We start from the raw sequence: 22,739 nt of genomic DNA, 5'->3' as shown, positions 1-22,739 counted from the left end.
TTTTTATTTTTGTAGTAACATTGTATGGGGAAGATGTGTCATTTGTGCTTTGCAGCTATGATGAGTTCATAAGTAGATTCCCATATTTCAGTCATTTGCAATTATAATTTAGGCACACATTTTCCATGTACAGGGCTGTTTAAAGGTGTTTTCTCAAGTCTGAATTTGAAGTGATATTTAAAAAATAAAAGATAATTTTTAGCCCCTTACTTTACAATTTTGCTCAGTTTTATTGCTGTTATAGCTTCTATATCTCCCTAGTCTTGTTAGTGTAAGAGTCCAGAGTGTGCTCGGGACTCTGAGCAGACACTTTTATGAACCATCTAGCTCTAAATCGTTATTTATTTTGCCGACTACTCCTTGTAAAGTAATTTTAATTTGGTGTATACCAAGGGCGTCGCTAGGTCAAAAGATCCGGGGCTCGTGCCTCGGATCTTTTGGCTGGTGCCACGGATCTCCCTGGGTCAGCAGGACATCAGTCCCGCTGCCCGGGCATCTTCCCCTCTCTCACCACTATCCTATGTGCTCTGGACATAGATCGTGATGAGAAGCTTCACAGTACACAGCCTAGATTGCTTTCCCTGCAGGACCTGTGATGTCACGATCACATGACCTGCAGGGGGAAGCAGTGTACAGATGCACGAGTGAGGTGAGAGGGAGAATATAGGCAGATCTATATGGGGCCCATTACTGGGGGCCCGTGCGTGGAGCCCATTACCGGAGGACATTTCTTAGGGCATGTTCACACATGAGTTTCCAGTGATGGTTATGTGATGGATAAGAGCACCTGGTGTCTTGTATTTGTTTAGATGCAAACTTGTGAGTGCAGCCTTGCAGTAATTTGGGAGAGTGTTAGGGCAGCAGCAGGATAACTGTCTGGGTGTGTTCACACATTGCAGTTACAATCAGTTTTGAGGTAGTTTTAGGGGCAGTTTTGTTAATTTAACAGGTGAAAGAACTGATCTGAACGGGTGAATTTGAGTTTGAAGGGGAAACCTGCTCCACAAATGTTAACATAAAATAACAAAACTGCACCTAAAACCACCTCAAAACTGATTGTGATGCATTTTTAACTTCAACGGAACCAAGATATTGTGACAATGAAGGACATAACATGTCTGTGTGGTGATCTCCACAGGAAGGAGACGTGGTGATGTCTAATAGTGAAGTGGACATGTCACCAGCAGTCACTGTATGTAACAAGTAGGGATTTCTCCTGTGTACAGGAGGGGGTATTGCTGAAAGTGTGATACACATGCATTGGGGCCCGTGCCCCAGATCTTTTACCACCCTAGCAACGCCCCTGGTGTATACTTTTATTAGTATAAATTGTGAATTTATGCTCTATTGCATATGGTTTTTATTGTGTTTAGTTTACATTTTCTGTGAGCTGTGACTGGCTTCAATGTGATCGAGCCAGTCATCTGCCCAGCAAATTATATATTCGACTGGCCTTGCCATGTGGTCGCTGGGCTTTCTATGGAAAGTGGAGGGGTAGGGAGGGCCCTAAATTTGATGTTATAAAGTGATATACCCTTTACTGTAGAATATGTAGCTCAAAGTATCTTGAAAAGCCGTAAGGTGCTGGGCTGTTTTGAGAATGTTTTCTTATTGTTTCAATTTTTCTTCTTCACTCCCCCCCCCCTTCCTTTTCAAAGATGAAAGCTCCTTTGTCCAAGTCCTGTGAAGGTAAGATTATATAGTACTTAAAATATAGTTATTACCTAAGGATCTAACATTCTGTAAAAAAAAAATTAAGCTCTATAAAAATGACACACATGATTGCAACCCAATTGTCTCCACAAGGCACACTGTTCCTATACAACAACTGTGATTTGTGTCTGACAATTGATACATTTAATGACCATTATCTTTCTAAGGTCCAGTTCACATCACTGTTGGGGTGTGTTCACATGTTGCTATTGAAAAGCACAATTTAGCTGGAATGTGTTCATAACCTAACGTAGCGTTTGAAACTCAATACAACGTTGCCTAATTGTATTGCGTTAACATTTTGCTAAGGCTATGTTCACACCTCTCGTTTTTACTTTGTGTTTTGAAACGCAATACAACAACTGAGAAGAGATTAGCATTTACAAAACGCAATGTTAACACATTGTAACATTGCGTTTTGCAAACGCAAGTGTTAATGCATTGAATGAAACACATACGGAAAGGCTGCTTTGAAACATGGTGCTTACTAGGGTTGCACGATGCATCGAAATATCCATACTTGTGCAGTAGTTTTAAAGTTCAATACCGGGTTTGTGTTACTTGTGGTACTGAAAGACTTCTACTGTTGTACATACTACTTGTATTTATCTGCAGGGAATCCTTTTGAGAGATGTCAGGTTACCGGGAGAACAGGGACCATGTGATCAGGGAAATATCACCATCTGTCCATGTCACTACGTTTCCCAGGGCATTCGCAGACACAAGGCTCTAAATTTTGCGATTAAATAATTTTTTCCCAGATATTTGATCCCACAACCTCCACGCACCACTTGCCATACATGACAGAGCCTCTCTCCACTGGCTGTCTCTGGGACTGTTTTGTCGACCTAAGAATTTCACTGGGACACAGGCTTAATACACTGATATATAGAGATACATTTTCGAATACTATAACACGGAATCCAAAGAATCTGTCACTTGGCAAGACAGTTGCCTAGCAACATTTGAGAAATAACACTGCATACGAATCCATTACCCTGATTTTGTATCGCATGCGGACCATGTAGATCCATGGAAGTCATTCCATGGATCTACATGGTCCGCATGCGAGACAAAATAATCCATGGTGCAATTTTTTTCTCACTGTCTGTGCATTCGTGAAAAAAAATGAACATGTGACATGGGAAACATTGGGTCCATGTGCCATCCGCAAAAAAAGGATAGCGTACAGACATCAAAAACACCCATCTAAACGCCCCTTATATTTAGCATTCTATTTTATATTAACATTACCAGTATAATCTTTGCAATACTACACTGTCATAAAACACTAAAGCTCTCCTGGCAAATCACAGGTTGACCGTTTCAATGTAAATGCATATGTGATTAGGCTGAGCTCCACCCACATACATTTGCATTGCATTTAAACGGAATGTAAATGCCCCATGTGACGGCACCATAAACATTAAGATAATTGTTTTTTTTTCTTTTCTTGAATGTATACTTTTATGGGTATCGTATCACACTCAAAATTCTGGCATCAGTGCACCCGGTGCTTACATTGTATGCATTAACATTGTGTCAATGTTTGTGTTTCGTTAACACAATGTTTATTCGTTATGTGCTATTAACACATTGCATTTTGTAATTTGGTAAATCTCCTCTACTTAGGTGTTTAAAAACACATTGTAAATGTCACATGTGAACGCAGACTTGCCATATATACTCTGGTATAAGCTGACCCAAGTATAAGCCGACTTACCTATTTTTGCCACAAAAAAATGGAAAAACTTATTGACTCAGTATAAGCCAAGGGTGTAAAATGCAGCAATTACTTTTTAATAAAATTTCCACCAGAGCCCCGTTTAAAAAAAATAATAAATTAAAAAAATGTTCAGCTTTGCCCCACAAAATAAAAATATAAAAAATTGGTACTCACTCCCGGCGTCCTCTTCTCCCCCGGCTTGCCTTCTCAGCTCAGCATTCGGCTTCTTGGCAGTGCAGGGAGAAGCACGTCTATGCTCTCTTCCCGCACGCACACACTACGATGCAGCATGTCCATGCCTGATGACGTCACGGCGTGTGCGTGTATGCGGCATAGAGCATGGATGCGCCTCGGCCCGCCCTCCCCAGGAAGCCGAAGCTAGAGTCAAGCGCAAGAAACAATCCGGGGGAGAAGAAGGGTCTATTGCCACAGGTGAGTACTAATTTTTCTTTTTATACACTCGAGTATAAGCCAAGTGGAGAGTTTTCAGCACAAAAATTTTGCTGAAAAACATAGCTTATACTCAAGTTTATACGGTAGGCCACACAAACATATGTTCGGACAAGGTCGTAGCTGGAGGAAGGAAGGGATGAATGCTTCTCACCCTTCCCGTCTCCATTGAAAGCCAAGTGGCTGCCCAGCTCTGTCACGGTGCAGTGAGGCACAGCGTTCTTGCTGTGACCAGGTGCCGTAGACTTCTATGGGGGCCGTGGTGAGCGCACAAATTTCGTCTGTCTCAAATGTGTAGACAAACCTGGAGACCACCTGGAGGAATTGTGGAAACCAAGTATATGGTGGTTGTAGAGGAGACAAAAACCAAACAAAAAGCGCCTTCCTAATGTAATTCATCAAATAGGTGATTTAGGGTAATAGCTGGTATATACTCCCTTTGTGTGATCTCTCCGAATGGCTGCCGACATCCACCTCCTAGCATGGAACTGCTTCTGGGAAGTCAGACGACGACTCCAGTGGAAGGGCCCAGAAATGGTGGTGGAGGTATCGGATCTTTCCTGGCGCTCAGACGTAAGGAATTCGTCGACCAATCTCTTAGAAGAATCTTTATTGCGCACGTTTTGGCTCGGAATCCAAGCCTTCGTCTGGCATAAATAACAGAGTGAAGTCACAATTCTTAAATACTCATAAAAACTGGCAGGGGATTCCTAACCGGATGTACAAAAGAAAATATAAAACGAGAGATTTTCGAACATTTTTTTTTGTGTATAAAATATAAACTCGCCGGCCACTTTATTAGGTACACTTGTCCAACTGTTCGTTAACACTTAATTTCTAATCAGCCAATCAGATGGCGGCAACTCGGTGCATGTAGACATGGTCAAGACAATCTCCTGCAGTTCAAACCGAGCATCAGTATGGGGAAGAAAGGTGATTTGAGTGCCTTTGAACGTGGCATGGTTGTTGGTGCCAGAAGGGCTGGTCTGAGTATTTCAGAAACTGCTGATCTACTGGGATTTTCAAGCACAACCATCTCTAGGATTTACAGAGAATGGTCCGAAAAAGAAAAAACATCCAGTGAGCGGCAGTTCTGTGGGCGGAAATGCCTTGTTGATGCCAGAGGTCAGAGGAGAATGGGCAGACTGGTTCGAGCTGATAGAAAGGCAACAGTGACTCAAATCGCCACCCTTTACAACCAAGGTAGGCAGAAGAGCATCTCTGAACGCACAGTACGTCAAACTTTGAGACAGATGGGCTACAGCAGCAGAAGACCACACCGGGTGCCACTCCTTTCAGCTAAGAACAGGAAACTGAGGCTACAATTTGCACAAGCTCATCGAAATTGGACAGTAGAAGATTGGAAAAACATTGCCTGGTCTGATGAGTCTCGATTTCTGCTGCGACATTCGGATGGTAGGGTCAGAATTTGGCATCAACATCATGAATACATGGATCCATCCTGCCTTGTATCAATGGTTCAGGCTGGTGGTGGTGTCATGGTGTGGGGAATATTTTCTTGGCACTTTTTGGGCCCCTTGGTACCAATTGAGCATCGTTGCAACGCCACAGCCTACCTGAGTATTGTTGCTGACCATGTCCATCCCTTTATGACCACAATGTACCCAACATCTGATGGCTACTTTCAGCAGGATAATGCGCCATGTCATAAAGCTGGAATCATCTCAGACTGGTTTCTTGAACATGACAATGAGTTCACTGTACTCAAATGGCCTCCACAGTCACCAGATCTCAATCCAATAGAGTATCTTTGGGATGTGGTGGAACGGGAGATTCGCATCATGGATGTGCAGCCGACAAATCTGCGGCAACTGTGTGATGCCATCATGTCAATATGGACCAAAATCTTTGAGAAATGCTTCCAGCACCTTGTTGAATCTAAGCCACGAAGAATTGAGGCAGTTCTGAAGGCAAAAGGGTTTCCAACCCGTTACTAGCATGGTGTACCTAATAAAGTGGCCGGTGAGTGTACATCAACATTACATTGTATTAAAAAGATGTTCGATCGAAGCAGGACGATCCAATCTGATAAAAACTATAAGAAAAAGAGAGGTAGTGTGAAAAGGGTTACGGAGCTGTTATGCCACTGCTAGGAATTGGTTGCGAGGCAATCAGCACAACGCCGCTATTACAAGTGGAAGTGTGAGCTGGTTACTAAGTCACCATAGACTTGCTGTGCAGCGGAAGTAAAGCTGCGTTGTGGATTATTCTATGTAGACTGACTGATCGCACTCAAAAGAGCGCCCTTAACGGAATGTAATATACCGTGTTATTGGATCTTTCAAAGATGGTGAGGGTTTCGGAGTGTTTGGACTTGGGTAGCCCCAAGCTACGCTAATCTGTTTATGCGGCGGTTCGAGTCCCTATACATTCTAGCAGCTACCACATGGTCACAATGTATAATGTTTTACAAACGATACATTGATGACCTCTTCTTCCTATGGAAAGGAAAGGAACAGGAGGACATCGATTTCGTACAATCCATCAATAATAATGAGGGGGGGGCTTAAGTTTACCATGAACATGGACAAAGAAAAAAAGTGTTCCTGGACCTCGAAAACAGACATGAGGGGGAGATGTTGATCACAAAAACCCACTTTAAGTTTTCTCGAATATCAGAGTGCCCACTATCAAAAATGTCTCAAGAACGTGCCATTCAGCTAATACCATTGTCATTGATTCTAAAAATTAGGTTTAGACAAAAAACTTATCCAAAAAACTGGTACTGGATAAATCTAAACCAACAGAAAGAATTGATAAAAACAAGAAGTGAGAAACCAGCAGAGCTTTTTAATAATAAAAAGAACAAATGACCACTCTTTTAATTTTATCACCACCTTTGATAATGGGAACAAAGAAATACGCAAGGTCTTGAACAAACATTGGGATCCCCTCCTCAAGGATTCGATTCTGAAAAAAACAAAGATCACATTCCGAAAGGCCACCACAATAAAAAACATCATAGTCACAAGCAGATTAAGAAAAATTGAGACAACAATGGAACTGAAGAACAACCAAAAAGGGGGCATAAGAAAATGTGGCCATATGAAATGCCTATGCTGTGAGAACATCGATGCTGGAGCAAAACCACAATCACGATAAAACAAGATCTCTCGTGCGGGTCGGATTTCGTTATTTACGTAATTACATGTGCATGCGGTCTCCAATATGTAGGGAGAACGATACAGACCCTCAGAGTTCGCCTTAATGGCCATAGACAAAGAGCAAAACAGAAATATCAGAAACAGTCTCTCCAAACATTTGGAGATGGAAAGAGAATGCACCTTTGAATCCCTAACAGTTACCCCTATTAAGCAGATTCCTAAAACCCAGCAAAATAGGATAAAGTCCCTAAACAGAAGGGAGTCCTTTTGGATTTACAAATTTAACACTTTAATACCTAATGGTCTCAATAAGAAAATAGTCTATTTAACACATACAGATTAGAGCACATCATACACCTATAATATATGAGCACTATATTTCATAAACCATCTACGTTAATTCCATTGGTTTCTCACCCAGCCAAACACTGCCATCTGAAAAACGCAATAACTCTGCATATCATATCCAGTTATGGTACATACCCAGTGTGACCAACTGATCCACATGGAGAAAGTTATCGTGTTGCTCCACCTCTACTCGGGAGTAAGCTCCTGTTAACATGTCAACCAGCGGACGCAAGGAATTGCTACCGCCCCGATACAGCGACGCTGCATGGGCTGCCTTGTAGCCATTTTCTTTAACGCTCACCATTTTTGAAAAATCTAATAACACAGTATATTACATTCCGTTAAGGGTGCTCTTTTGAGTGTGATCAGTCAGTCCACATAGAATAATCCACAATGCAGCTTTACTTCAGCTGTACAGCAAGTCTATGGTGATGTGCTGATTGCCTCCCAACCAATTCCTACCGGTGGCATAACAGCTCCGTAACCTTTTTCACACTACCTCTCTTTTTCTTATAGTTTTTATCAGATCGCATCGTCCTGTTTCGACCGAACATCTTTATAATACAATGTGATGTTGATGTATATTTTATACACAAAAAAAATGTTGCAAAATCTATTTTAGATTTTCTTTTGTACATCTGGTTAGGAATCCCCTTCCAGTTTTTGAGTATTTAAGAATTGTGACTTCACTCTGTTATTTATGCCAGACGAAGGCTTGTATTCCGAGCCGAAACGCGTCTCAATAAAGATTCTTCTAAGAGATTGGTCGACAAATTCCTTACGTCTGAGCGCCAGGAAACATCCGATACCTCCACCACCAGCCCTTCCACGGCTATATCAAATGCAATGCAAGCCTTGTGTGTGTCAAGTTCTACCTCTGTTTACACAACCTCAGATTCTCTAATTGTTAATAAAATCCACTGAGTGAGCTCAAAGAAATCACACCAAGACAGAAGTATGGTATAAGATCACAATCTCTGTGGAGAAGTGATGCCATGCAAGGCTAGTCAGATTTAAATGAATTTGTACATTTTATGAAAAACACATTCAATTAGCCAAAAAAATGTTTAATTTCAAAATTGCATCCGATTTTTTTTTTTTCACCCCTGTAAAACAATTAAAGGGTTAACAAACTTCATAAAAGTAGTTTTATGGATGTTGAGGGGTGTAGTTTCTGTAATGGGGTAATTTATGGGGTTTTACTTTTATTTAGGCCTCTTAACCCCTTCGTGTCTGTGCCATTTTAGACCTTTAGGACCAGGCCTGATTTTTAAAATTTGCCCTGTGTCATTATAGGAGGTTATAACTTTGTGGCGCTTTAACTTAAACAAGGGATTTTGAGATTGTTTTACCGTCACATATTGTACTTCAAAGTAATAGAAAAATTTTGATGATATCTTTTGTGTTTAGTTATGAAAAAAATTGAAATTTGGCAAAAATTTCTTAAAATTATTCATTTTCAAAGTTCAAAATTTTCTGTTTTTCAGGCAGATAGTCATAGCACCCAAGTAACATTATAACTAACATTTCCCGAATGTCTGCTTTATATCGGCATAGGGTTTTATGCATCTTCTCTCTTTTCTAGGTTGTTAGGAGGTTCAGAATTTCGGGTGCAATTTTTCTCATTTTTATGAAAATCGCCAAAACCCTTATTTAGAGGCACATGCTCAGCTTTAACTGACTTTGAGAGGCCTAAACAGCAGTAAAACCCCATATATCACGCCATTTTAGAAACTACACCCCTCTGTGTAAAAAATCAACTTTAATAAGTGTGTTAACCCTTTAGATACTTCACATGGGTTAAAACAATATGGAGGTGTAATTTACAAGCTGTAATTTTTTTAGACAATATATTAATTTTGGCCAAAAATTAAACCGTTACAAAGTATTAAATGACAAAAAACTCCACAAAGTTTGATACCCAATTTCTCCCGAGTATGAGGATGCCCCATATGTGGTGGTGACTGCTGTATGGGCGCACAGCCGGGCATAGAACGGAAGGAGGCGCCATTCAGAGCAGATCTGCAACGTCACATCTTACAGGCTATAAAATGTTTTATTTTTTTTGTAATTTGGACATATGGGAGATTAATTTTTTGTGGATGAGATCCACTTTTCAGGTGCATCATTTACAGGGGGGCTCAATAGCTAATAATCAGATTTTATTAACTCTTTCTTGGTGGTGGTTAAAAAATCATTAATTCTTGTTTATGGTTTTTAGCATTTTTTTCGCCGGTTGTTCACCATACCATAAAAATGTATGTGTTATCTTTATTCTATGGGTCATCACGATTACGGCGATACCCCATTTATATGGCTTTTTTATGGTTAACTTGTTTTGCAGAGTATACAACTCATTTTGTGAGAAATTTGCTTGTTTTTGTATCGCCATGTAACAATGGGCAGAACATTTATATTTTTTTGTTTACAGAGCTGGTTTATAGCTTAATTTTTGCGGGGCAAGCTGTACTTATTCTTGGTATCATATCCGGGTAAATGTTACTTTTTGATTACTTTTTATGAGGTCAGATGTGAAAAGTTTTTTTTTGTGGTTTTTTTTACGCCGTTCACCTTACGGATTCAGTGACGATTTTATTGTACGGGTTGTAACGGACGTTTTGATGCCCAATATGTTGTGTTTTTTTGGTGATTTTCACTTTTTTTTATGTTTTATTGGGTAATTGCATGGGATGGGACTTTTATTCTTTTTTAATAATTTTTTTTTTTAATTGCTCTTTTTTTTTTTAAACTTTTTTTTTACTGTTTTATTTTGTCCCGGGGTGGGACATGAACAAGTGATCACTTGTTCATTGTAATATACTGCAATACTAATGTATTGCAGCATATTACATAGTCAGCCTATGCATTCTGCATAGGCTGACATCAGCATTGTTAGATCGTGCTGTAAGCACGATCCTAACAGGCTTCTAGTGAAGGCAACCCTGGGGTCCTTATCGGGCTTCAGGGTTGCCATGGCAACGATCAGCACCTCCGTGTGATTTACCATAGACGCTGCGGTCACAATGACCGCGGCGTCTATAGGTTTAAACAGCCGGGATCGCGATAGTCGCGATCCTGGCTGTTACTGTGGGGTCCCGGCTACCGCGTACCGCCGGGATCCCGCGGCGATCGCCCGGGCTCAGCTTCTGAACCAGGGTGATTGCCATGACGTGATACTACGTCAAGGTGCGGGAACCACCGCGAATCCTATGACGTAGTATCGCGTCAAGGTGCAGGAAGGGGTTAGAGTGACTTGAAACCTGAGCAGGTCCCTCAATAGCAGGATTTAGCGTTTTTTATGAAAATGTGAAAAAACGTACATAACGTTCAAAGCCCATAAAAAACATGTCCACATAAAGTAGACATTCGGTGAATGTTAGTTATGTTTTTTTGCTGTTATGACTATGTATAGAAAAAGTAGAGATTGAGATGGACAAATTTTTTGAGAATTTTTCCAAATGTTTACCAAATAATCGTTTTTTTCATAAACGCAAAACATACCTTCAAAAATTTTCAACTAACATGAAGTACAAAGTTTCACAGGAAAACAATTAAAAATCACTTGGATTTGTTAAAGTGTTATGAAGTTACTCAGATTTATGGCAGACTTGAAAACTTGGGCCGTGTCAGGAAGGTGAAAAGTGGCTTCGGCGTTAAGGGGTGAATGATAATTTTTAACCACCACCAAGAAAGAGCTAACAAAATCCGATTAGTAGCAATGGAACCCACCGTAAATGATGTACCTGAAAAATGGATCTCATCTACAAAAAAAATAATCCCCCCCTATGTCCAAATTTACAAAAAAAAAAATAACACTTTATAGCCTGTAAAATGTGAAAATGGAAACCTGCTGTGAATGGCGCTACTTCTATTCTATCCCTGGCCGTGTGCCCATACAGCAGTTTACCAGCACATATGGGAAATCCTTATACTCGGGAGAACTTGGGTACAAAAAATGTGCTGAAAAACCTCACTTTGGCTTATACACGAGTCAAGAAAAATTAAAAACCGTAATACTCGCCCTCCGGTGTCCCGATCTTCCGCGCGAGGCTCCCGATCCTCAGCGCGGTACCAGACGGCGGCGGCTCCTCTTCTTTCTTCTGTAGCAGGCAGATCGCGTCCATGCGATCTGCCGGCGGGCGCACAGTAAGATGCAGCGGTGTCACCGCGGTATCATAGTGCGCGCCCGCCGGCAGATCGCATGGACGCGATCTGCCGGCTATAGAAGAAAGAGAGAAGATGAGGCGCCGCCTGGTACCGCGCTGAAGATCGGGAACCGCGCCAACGATCCGGACACCGGAGGGTGAGTATTAAGTTTTTTATTTTTTTATTCGCTTGGCAGGGGGCAGGCTGTATACTTTATGGGGGCAGGCTGTATACTTTATGGGGGCAGGCTGTATACTTTATGGGGGCAGGCTGTATACTTTATGGGGGCAGGCTGTAAACCTCTTGGGGGCTGGCTGTATACTACACCCTCGGCTTATACTCGAGTCAATAGGTTTTCCCAGTTTTTGGTGGTAAAATGAGGGGTCTCGGCTTATACTCGGGTCGGCTTATACTCGAGTATATACAGTAATTTGGTTTTGCTGCTATTTAGGCTTCTCAAAGTCACGTAAAGCTGAGCAGGTGGCTCTAAATAAGGGTTTTGGCGATTTTCATAAATATGAGAAAAATTACACCCACAATTCTGACCTTCCTAACCTAAAAAAAGAGAGGATGCTTAAAACTCTGATGATTATAAAGTAGACATTTGCGAAATGTTGGTTATATAGTTACTTAGGTGCTTTGACTATCTCCCTGAAAAGCAGAAAATTTTGAACAAAACAATTTTGAATTTTTTGCCTAATTTCAATTTTTTTTTCAAAACACAACTTTTTTTCTAAAGTTATTCAAACTACTCTCCACAACAACTTTGACATGTCTCATATTGCCTGTCTCTTTCTATCGAGCTCTCTTAGCTAAGCGGGCACACTGAAGGATCCGCCACATAAATCTCATAATTTACAACCTACTATATCTTTGTTACATTCCTTTTAGCTAATTCATTATTCCCGCAGGAATATTTAACTTCTGCTTCTTGCTGGGGAAATATCTTATACATCAGCCTGTATGGCGGTATCATAACTAATGAAACAAATGATGGCTGATTACTTCACTACATAACTCACAGCTATTAGCAACCCACAGAAGATCAATACTTGTATATGACCAGGTTCAATAAGCAGAGCTTTACTTTGGTCAAAACTGTACACCTGTAGACGCATAGACAGCTATCCTGACCAGAGACACTGGAGGCTTTATAGGCAAGATAACATATATATTTTCTTACCCTTTTATGGGGCTGCAGTCCCCACTTACTGCGGCTGCACTATCCTGGACTTTGCTTTGGCTGCAAGTTATTGCAACTGATTTGGATTTGCACAATAAAACCTTTTGTGCCACTCTGAATGTATTGATCTATTCTCCAAATTGGATATTAATATATAAATATATATATTATATAATGCGTATGTAAAGAATCTCACATCTAAGAGTGTCTTGCAGTAAATCTACTTGAATGTCTCCCTTTATCTCTGCAAAGAGGACTTCTTAAACAAAGACTTTAACCAAGACAAGCTTCAGTTTTTTCTGTCCTCTTATAATGAATTTGATAGCAGCTGCCCAATGTACAATCAGTTTGTTTCCGGAATTAATACAGTTTCACCTTCTACCGCAGTTAAATCTCCACTGGTTCCTCCAGTCATGAAATAACAACCTCATGATGTCTAACAACGACTTATGAGGAGCCTTGTGCTTCCCCACTGTGCCACGCTCATGCTATCCCTCTCTAACGTCCCTACCCAAAAGGAACCAGGTCTAGGGGCACCACCACATACCAGTACAAAGCAACACTAGCCCCAAGCCCCTACTCACTCTTCAAGACTTGGGACTTGGGACCTGCATAACCATCCAACCCAATTAAAATAAAACTGGCAGTGTCTTCTATATGAGACCCGAACACAACTCAATATTTCCACCGCTGCAGCATTAACCACACCCGGGCAGGAGAAGGCTTAGAGTAACCTGGGTTGGCAGTGACTCCAAAACAATGTATAAATTTTTCAAACTACACAACAGAGTTAGAGACCTTTTCACCCTCGGGTTGGCTCAGAAGTGAAACTAACTCAAACACTGGACCAACATCACAGGCAAGACAAAGATTCACAAAAAATCATTGAACTTACCTTGTTCAGTTGAGTTGATCGAGCTCTGGTCAGTCCAGTGAGTGGCCAGAAAACACCCTTTGATTGCTGGGGCCCTCTCTGCTCCTCAACTGTAGATCCTGTGTTTCGGCACCAGCAGTCAAGTTCTGCCCCTGTTTACACAGTGAGCTCAAAGAAATCTGCATGTAGGAAGGTAATACCAGCAGTTCTTGCCCTGTAAGTTCGATAATTTATTTATTTTATCTTTTCTGTGTATGGTTTGAATAATAAAAGACAAAAAAAAGATATTTTAACCATATAACATTAAAAGTTACATTTTTATCTGCCACCTATCCCTTGTCTATTAACCATTTCCCTGTACATTAAATAAACCATTTGAGGATGTGTATCTATCTACATCAGAATACTGGAGTTATTTGCACCTGAAATGCTGTGTGCCACATTTATTAAGGGATAGACCATTTTTAGTCCAAAAAGGGGCACAGTCTCCATAAAGGGGGTGGGGCATGACTATGCTGCAAGGTCATCTCACTGTGGCACCTTGAAACAGAATTCAAGTCCCATATTAAAGAGAATCTCCCAGGATTGTGTTTCTAGGTGAAACAAATCCAGAGATACACATTGTAACATTGTTACCTCTCATTAAAATGTTTTAACTACTATATGTACAGCAGTTCAAAAGATATTGTCATTTAAAAAAGAGCAGGGCAAAAATGTTCTAGACATTCAGAAATCAATGACTGTTGATCACAAAGGGTTTAATCGTCCAGCATCAGACAGTGATTAACTGCACGGTTTTAAAGACCAACACATTAAGCGCCCCTCCTCCCTCCAAAGAAAACACAGCATGCGGCCGTTCACCACTATCTTTTTGCGGTGTGTGCGCCCCGTATCCCCGCCGTGCCGCTATTGCCGTCTATGGGGACGTACATGCAACTGCAAATTTGCGGCCGCATATACGTCCCCGCAGGCGGCCATGTGAATTTAACCTAAGGGTGTGCTTTTATACATTTTTGGATGTCAACATGCGTTTGGCTGGTTTCAATACCTTACCCTGTTTCTCCAAAAAGAAGACTCCTCCTGAAGTACAATTTTTTTCTCAAGATTAGAAATATAAGGCCTCCCCTGAAAATAAGACCTAGCGGCAGTCATCTCTACAGCTCCCCTCACGCCGTACATTAGTATTAGTGGATCTTTTAGATGCTGCAGAAGGTTGAGACATGTGGAAGAATTCATGGGATAAAATCTCTGTTGCGTTGCAAATGCGATACAAGCAGCTACCCGGACAAGAAGTGGTAATTTACAGAAAGTGCTATTGCTAAACATGAGCCATTGATTCTAATAAAAATGGAGTCACAAGACATTCAGCATGAAATTCTGAGTTTGGAGAGTTATAAGGATGTTGGAGAAGTTGATTTTTTTTGTTCATGAGAATAAGACATCCTCTGAAAATAAGACCTAGTGCTTCTTTAAGAGCAAAAATTAATATAAGACACTGTCTTATTTTTTGGGGAAAAACGGTATTACAGCAGCCAAAGCTGCTTACACTTCCAGCAAAAAATAAAAACCAGGCAGACGCATGGTAACACGTAAACGCAGAAGCTTTTTAGGCGAATGCGTTTCTGGGATGCATTTAAAAATCGCATCAAAAGTCGTCTTGTGTGAACGCACCCTCATACATCTTCGCATTGTGTTTTGTAAATGCAATTTTAACGCAGTATAAACAATGCAATAAAGCACATCTCCTCCACAGCTGTCGAATTGCATTTTGTTGTGGTCTTGTCTGTGCGTGTGTGTGTCTATATTTCAGCAGTAATAATTTTCATTTTTGTAGGCACTGAATATATACAAATTTACAGGCACCCTTATGACAGAATTGTTAAGAAATGTGAATTATGTGGTGAAGAATTGTCGGACGTAGCAACCCACCTTGACAGCTCTTCCCATATCTTGGCTTTTTTGGTAAGTTTTACATATTTATGTGAACATTTTTCTGTAGTACTTGCTATAGTATTATATATACACTCACCGGCCACTTTACTAGGTACACCATGCTAGTAACGGGTTGGACCCCCTTTTGCCTTCAGAACTGCCTCAATTCTTCGTGGCTTAGATTCAACAAGGTGCTGGAAGCATTCCTAAGAGATTTTGGTCCATATTGACTTGATGGCATCACACAGTTGCCGCAGATTTGTCGGCTGCACATCCATGATGCGAATCTCCCGTTCCACCACATCCCAAAGATGCTCTATTGGATTGAGATCTGGTGACTGTGGAGGCCATTTGAGTACAGTGAACTCATTGTCATGTTCAAGAAACCAGTCTGAGATGATTCCAGCTTTATGACATGGTGCATTATCCTGCTGAAAGTAGCCATCAGATGTTGGGTACATTGTGGTCATAAAGGGATGGACGTGGTCAGCAACAATACTCAGGTAGGCTGTGGCGTTGCAACGATGCTCAATTGGTACCAAGGGGCCCAAAGAGTGGCAAGAAAATATTTCCCACACCATGACACCACCACCACCAGCCTGAACCGTTGATACAAGGCAGGATGGATCCATGCTTTCATGTTGTTGACGCCAAATTCTGACCCTACCATCCGAATGTCGCAGCAGAAATCGAGACTCATCAGACCAGGCAACGTTTTTCCAATCTTCTACTGTCCAATTTCGATGAGCTTGTGCAAATTGTAGCCTCAGTTTCCTGTTCTTAGCTGAAAGGAGTGGCACCCGCTGTGGTCTTCTGCTGCTGTAGCCCATCTGCCTCAAAGTTCGACGTACTGTGCGTTCAGAGATGCTCTTCTGCCTACCTTGGTTGTAACTGGTGGCGATTTGAGTCACTGTTGCCTTTCTATCAGCTCGAACCAGTCTGCCCATTCTCCTCTGACCTCTGGCATCAACAAGGCATTTCCACCCACAGAACCGCCGCTCACTGGATGTTTTTTTTTTTTTTCGGACCATTCTCTGTAAACCCTAGAGATGGTTGTGCGTGAAAATCCCAGTAGATCAGCAGTTTCTGAAATACTCAGACCAGCCCTTCTGGCACCAACAACCATGCCATGTTCAAAGGCACTCAAAGCACCTTTCTTCCCCATACTGATGCTCGGTTTGAACTGCAGGAGATTGTCTTGACCATGTCTACATGCCTAAATGCACTGAGTTGCCGCCATGTGATTGGCTGATTAGAAATTAAGTGTTAACGAGCAGTTGGACAGGTGTACCTAATAAAGTGACCGGTGAGTGTATATTTTATTGCTGCACCTATGTTACTTATACATACCATATACTTGAGTATAAGTTGACCCAAGTTTAAGCCGAGGCCCCTAATTTTGCTACAAATAACTGGAAAAAAACTTATTGACTCCAGTACAAGCCTTGGGTGGGAAATGTATAGGTCACAGACTCCCTGAGTAATGAAATGGCAAGCCTCCCCCAGTTATGAAATGCCCCATGCAGGCTCCCGTTATAAAATGCCCTGCAGAAGAGCCCTAGTAATAAAATGCAATGCAGACGCTCCTATTAATGAAATGCCTGATGTACTCCCCACCCCCCCCATTCCCCGCCCCCGTTATGAAATACCTGATGCAGCCCGTCCGGTAAAGAAATACCGATGCCCGCCTCCCGGGCTGAGGAGGTCCTCATCCTTTTAAATCCTTTTTATCATGTAATTTTTTTCTGTTTGATTTATATAAAGAGGTTATTGTTATGATTTTTATTTTTTTGTTTTTTGTAAATTCAGCCTGACCATTTGATCTGTGTTTGACCACATGCAAATGGATGCCTCCAGGTTATGCCTATGACCTTGTAAGTTCTGACTTTGGGGTCGGGGAAGCCATCTTGGATTTCTGTGTGACCGCCATGGAACTGAGTTTTTCTCTATCTCTGCTTCCTGTACCCTAGCCCCTGCAATCCAGGACTGAGCTCTTGCACTGATAAACATACACTGGGGCACATTTACTTACCAAGTCCTGTTGCAATCCCCGATCCGGACGGTCCGATGAAGATGAAGTCCGGCACGATTTATGTAGCTAATGCGACAGAGTTCCTGCATCCATCATTTCCCCACCGAGGTCCGCTGGAGTTCACCACCTTCTTCCCGATGCATGTAAGCGCGTGTCTTGCGACACAATTTGAAATGTTAAATCCTGCGCGTTGTCCGAATCCATCGGGTTGTCCTACAGCACGTCCCCCGAGTTTTGTCGCGTGCAAGCCGGCACTGATGCGCCAAAATCCGATCGTGTGCGTCACAATGCCCGGCGCGATGAGGCGCGGATCGGAAATCGTCTAAATATCCGACCAAATTGCTTCCCCACTGAGTTCCTGACGGCAACGGCATGAGGAGTGTAAAGCTACAGACAGATAAGTTCTTTATCTGGTGAGGAAGGCGCTGCAGATCTAGTGTATTGTGGAATAGCAGAGATTTAGGAGAGCTGACAGTGTGCAATAGGCATCTCATCATCTCTGATCTGTCTCGTCTAGTAATTTGCTTGATTATCAGTATCTTTTATGGAGCTTTGTCTGCCCTTTTTCTATGCAGAACCCCGCTCATTGTACCCCACAGCCCTCCTCTTCAGCTCCCGCTACTCCTTGCTCTCTGCTTGTGCTTTTCTTCTTTTGTCGGCCCACAGTCAAAGAGTAGCCCCTGCTACCTCTAGTCCTCTACTTTGTTTCCATAACTGCATCTACCTGCAGTCCACCTCTCCTTCACAGTCTACTTGCTGGGCACTGCTGCCACCGATACGTGCCACTCAAGCCAGCACGTCATCATGCCCGCTTCCAACTTCTCCTTAGAATCCTGTGTAAACAATTTGCAGGCCAAATCTTCTTTTGTCTAAAGTGCTCAATATAGCCCTTGACAGTTTCTTTGATGGGTTTGGTTTCCAGAATCTGGTCATTTGTTGGTGACCTCAGTATTCTGGTGCCTCAAAAGTTTTTGCAAACAAGTCGTGGCATCTGAAAACAATTTAATCAAAAGCTGCCATCCAGAATCTCAACTGCGTACATTTAACAGGGCAAGAAATATGAAAGGTGTATACAGTTTGCAAAAAACACATGAATTTCTCCCAGACTATGAGAAATAAGATTCTCTGGTCTGATGAGGTGAAGATTAAACTTTTTGGTGTTCATTCTAAACAGTACGTGTGGAGAAAAGCAGACATTGCTTATCACGTGCCAAATACAATCCCAACAGTGAAACATGCTGTGGGGGCAACATGCAGTGGGGGCAGGGATGGGACAACTGGTTGCAAGTGAAGGAAAAATGAATATGGCCAAGTACAAAGATATCCTGGATGAAAACTTCTTCCAGAGTGCTCTGCACCTCAGACTGTATCGAATTGTTCCCCTTCCAGCAAAATGGTGGAAATTTATCAATCTGTTTACACTAGAAAACCGACACCATTTGTACCTGGAATGCTGTGCGACACTTTTTTGTTTTTGTAAAACTCGGACAACCTGACACTATTTCTGCAACCACTAAACTTCACTTGTCTTATGTTAAAATGGATGAGAAGAGTCATTTTTTTCCTGATTTTAGGGTATTATTTTTTTATAGGTAAATTGGTGAGATTTCACATTCTAAAAATTGGTGACATTTCATAATGGGTTCTATCTAAAGTTATGTTTAAGAGAACCCGTCAGGCAAATTAACCCCCTAAACTAAATATATTTTCATAAGCTGCCATTAGAAAGCATTGACACTATCCCTTTATTGTCCCTCTACATGCCTGTAAACTTAAGCAATGAGGTCCTAAAACTGTATGCAAATGGCCTGTGAGATGTCCAATGACCTTACCATATGTAAGGTCCAGCTTATTAATGAGTGGGTGGCACAGCCACACCCCCAGTGCTTGACTGACAGCCTGTATAATGGTGTAATGGCTACTCCATATGCTTCCTGGTGCTGGCGGCCACGCCCCCTGCAGCCTGTGTGTGTACAGGAGAGATACAACAGCTCCAGGCAGCCATGTTATAGCAGAACATGTCAGGTACTTGTGTAGCTGTCTGTGTCTCACACATGTGTATTAGAAGGGAGAGCAGGTCAGCAGATAAAGCACAGACACTAGCAATTCTTTACTATACATGAGGAGAGGGGAGGGTTAACAGCGGCGGCATCTCTGTCTCTGACCATGTGAACAGCCTCATTTACATAATAAAGAAAAGAGAATTTTACGATGATTAGTGTATGAACTGACTAGATGAAGGCTGGGATGGAATCCTTGTGAGGTGACAGGACTAGTGACGGAGACCTGATGAAAGTTGTCCTTTAATAACTTTCGATTATCTAAAGTTACTACATTATAAAGTGACATGTTTCAGATCTGAAAAATAGGGCTTGGTCCTTTTAAGCCGATGCTGAGATCATGGTTCTGGAGCATCTGAAATTGCACTACCTGGTTGGAAGGGGATTGTCACTTTAAACACCCATATCTTGTTTTCTATAGTACCAAGAACCATGGTTTTGTTATCTCATTAACCGTTTTTTTCATTTCCATTTTTCACTCCTTCCTTAACAAGCAATATCTTTTTTTTTCCCCACAATTTTATAGAGCTATATAAAGGTTTCTTATATGCAAAAATTCGCACTTTTTAATTTGCTTTGTTTTTATGCTTTTCGCTGTCCAAATGATACCTCCCTCCTTTGAGTTAGAATCTCAGGGATACTTAAAGGAAACCTACCACTTGTAGTGGCAGGTTTCCGATAGCAATTCCGGGCACCAGCTCAGGGTGAGCTGGTGCCGGAGCTTATTTTAGTTAGTGTTTTAAACCGCGGTATCGCGGTTTAAAACACTTTTTAAACGTTATAGCCGGCGCAGGCAGGTACGCGCTCGGCGCTTACCGTGCGCGCGGCTACATAGGAAGTGAATGAGAGCCGCGTGCACGGTAAGCGCCGAGCGCGTACCTGCCTGCGCCGGCTATAACGTTTAAAAAGTGTTTTAAACCGCGATACCGCGGTTTAAAACACTAACTAAAATAAGCTCCGGCACCAGCTCACCCTGAGCTGGTGCCCGGTATTGCTATCGGAAACCTGCCACTACAAGTGGTAGGTTTCCTTTAAGTGTATTTTTCATCCTTCATTGAACTTTGCGGTCTATGGTGTTTTTTTTTTTTTTTTTTTTTTTTGAGAGAGTCACAGTTGAATGAGTACTACTTCCCTTGAGAGGGAATTCTAGGGACAGTTCATATCTACCTGCGGTTGCTGGTGGTGGGGCAAGATGGTGATTGGGTCCCCTTTATGGGCTTTAAGTAGTGTGAAAGATAAAGTATTTTTTTTCTAAGCTGAAAAGATAATTGTTAAATATTATATAGTTATTGTATATATTATTATATAACTTGTACTTCTTTTTTTTTTTTTATAGAAGGCTAATTATCCAAACTCCTTTGAATATCTGCAAGTTAAAGGATTACACACAATCAGTGACATGGTGCTTAAGAGGGTTGCAGTGGCAGAAAAAGAGCTTCATGAATATGTAGGTCCATTCATTTTGGCATAATGTTTGGGGAAGCTGTGTTTAGATCTTGGTATCCTATGTATTAGATGGTGATGTTTCCTTAGCATTATCTGATACCTTTTAAAGTTGCCCCTTTATATGCTAAATATATTTACAATCTTAAAGAGGTTGTCCGGTAGCATACAAAAAAACTATTGGTGGCCTGGGGGGTTCTGGTTAAAAATAATAAACATTTTTTTTACCTTCGGCGTCCAGTGCTGCTATCTCTCTGGTCCTCATGTAAACAAACAGGTGCATAGATGCCACGCTGCTTTCAGTCCCTATTCCCATGTTTGTTTACATGTGGCACGGATGGGAAAGAGAAGGCAGCACGGGACGCCAGGAGGGATCACACAGGTAAGCAAATGTTTTTTTTCTTTAACCAGCATAAAAGTTTTCTGACTTTGTCTTAGGTTCATTCATGAAGGATACCTTCAGATTGACTTAATTCAGTGATAATCGTGCTAAATTAAGTGAAAAGAATATTAGAGACATGCATTTATGTATGGATTGTAGTGTATGCCACACTATCCCACTGTTACCTTAGACATTGCTCCCTCTATTAGCTATATACCCTGAACCCCTCCATTAGATATATATATAGTGGCCCCCTCTGTTAGCTGTATACACTGTGCCCCTTGTATTAGCTTTCTACTGTGTCCCCTATATTATATACTATGCTTCCTTTATTAGATATTTCCTGTGCCCCCCCAGTGCTCACTGCCACCCCAATATGTATGCATATGTAAGTAGATAAGTAACCCCAGAACATGTCCTCAGTATATAGATAGGTAGCCCCAGCACACGCCTCCAGTATATAGATCGGTGGTCCCAGCACATACCTCCAGTATGTAGGTAGGTAGCCCTAGCACAGGCCTCCAGTATGTAGATAGGTAGCCCCAGAACACGTCCTCAGTATATGCTGTAGATGGGTAGCCCCTGCACACGTCCCCAGTAAATGCCATAGATGGGTAGACCTTGCACACGTCCCCAGTATATGCCGTAGATGGGTAGCCCCTGCACTCGTCCCCAGTATATGCCGTAGATGGGTAGCCCCTGCACTCGCCCCCAGTATATGCTGTAGATGGGTAGCCGCAGCACACGTCCCCAGTATATGCTGTAGATGGGTAGCCACAGCACACGTCCCCAGTATATGCTGCATATGGGTAGCCGTAGCACACGTCCCCAGTATATAGATCGGTAGTCCCAGGACATACCTCCCATATGTAGGTTGGTAGCCCTAGCACAGGCCTCCAGTATGTAGATAGGTAGCCCCAGAACACGTCCTCAGTATATGCTGTATATGGGTAGCCCCAGCACACGTCCCCAGTATATGCTGTATATGGGTAGCCCCTGCACACGTCCCCAGTATATAGATGGGTAGTCCCAGCACATACCTCCAGTATGTAGGTAGGTAGCCCTAGCACAGGCCTCCAGTATGTAGATAGGTAGCCCCAGAACACGTCCCCAGTATATGCTGTAGATGGGTAGCCCCTGCACATGTCCCCAGTATATGCTGTAGTTGGGTAGCCCCAGCACACGTCCCCAGTATATGCTGTAGATGGGTAGCCCCAGCACAAGTCCCCAGTATATGCTGTGGATGGGTAGCCCCAGCACAAGTCCCCAGTATATGCTGTGGATGGGTAGCCCCAGCACACGTCCCCAGTATATGCTGTGGATGG

The 22,739-nt window shown here is 42.1% G+C and overlaps 1 protein-coding gene across 12 annotated transcripts in view; it reads left to right on the top strand.

Moving 5' to 3' along the window:
- LOC140133136 (uncharacterized) overlaps positions 1 to 22,739 on the top strand; it is a 254,866-nt gene that overhangs the window by 41,060 nt on the left and 191,067 nt on the right. For 8 of the 12 annotated variants that reach the window (XM_072152850.1, XM_072152851.1, XM_072152849.1 and 5 more), the window contains 3 exons: positions 1,659 to 1,689; positions 15,400 to 15,527; positions 20,926 to 21,036. In XM_072152850.1, coding sequence (XP_072008951.1) covers positions 1,659 to 1,689; positions 15,400 to 15,527; positions 20,926 to 21,036 — 270 coding nt within the window. The remainder of the gene's footprint in view (positions 1 to 1,658; positions 1,690 to 15,399; positions 15,528 to 20,925; positions 21,037 to 22,739) is intronic. The other 4 variants (XM_072152859.1, XM_072152858.1, XM_072152852.1 and 1 more) reach the window with 3 other exon arrangements.

The sequence above is a fragment of the Engystomops pustulosus genome, chromosome 5 (genome assembly GCF_040894005.1).
Source record: "Engystomops pustulosus chromosome 5, aEngPut4.maternal, whole genome shotgun sequence".
NCBI classification, from domain to species: Eukaryota; Metazoa; Chordata; class Amphibia; order Anura; family Leptodactylidae; genus Engystomops; species Engystomops pustulosus.
The sequence above is the reverse complement of the archived record's forward strand: the minus strand, read 5'-3'. Positions and strand labels throughout refer to the sequence as shown.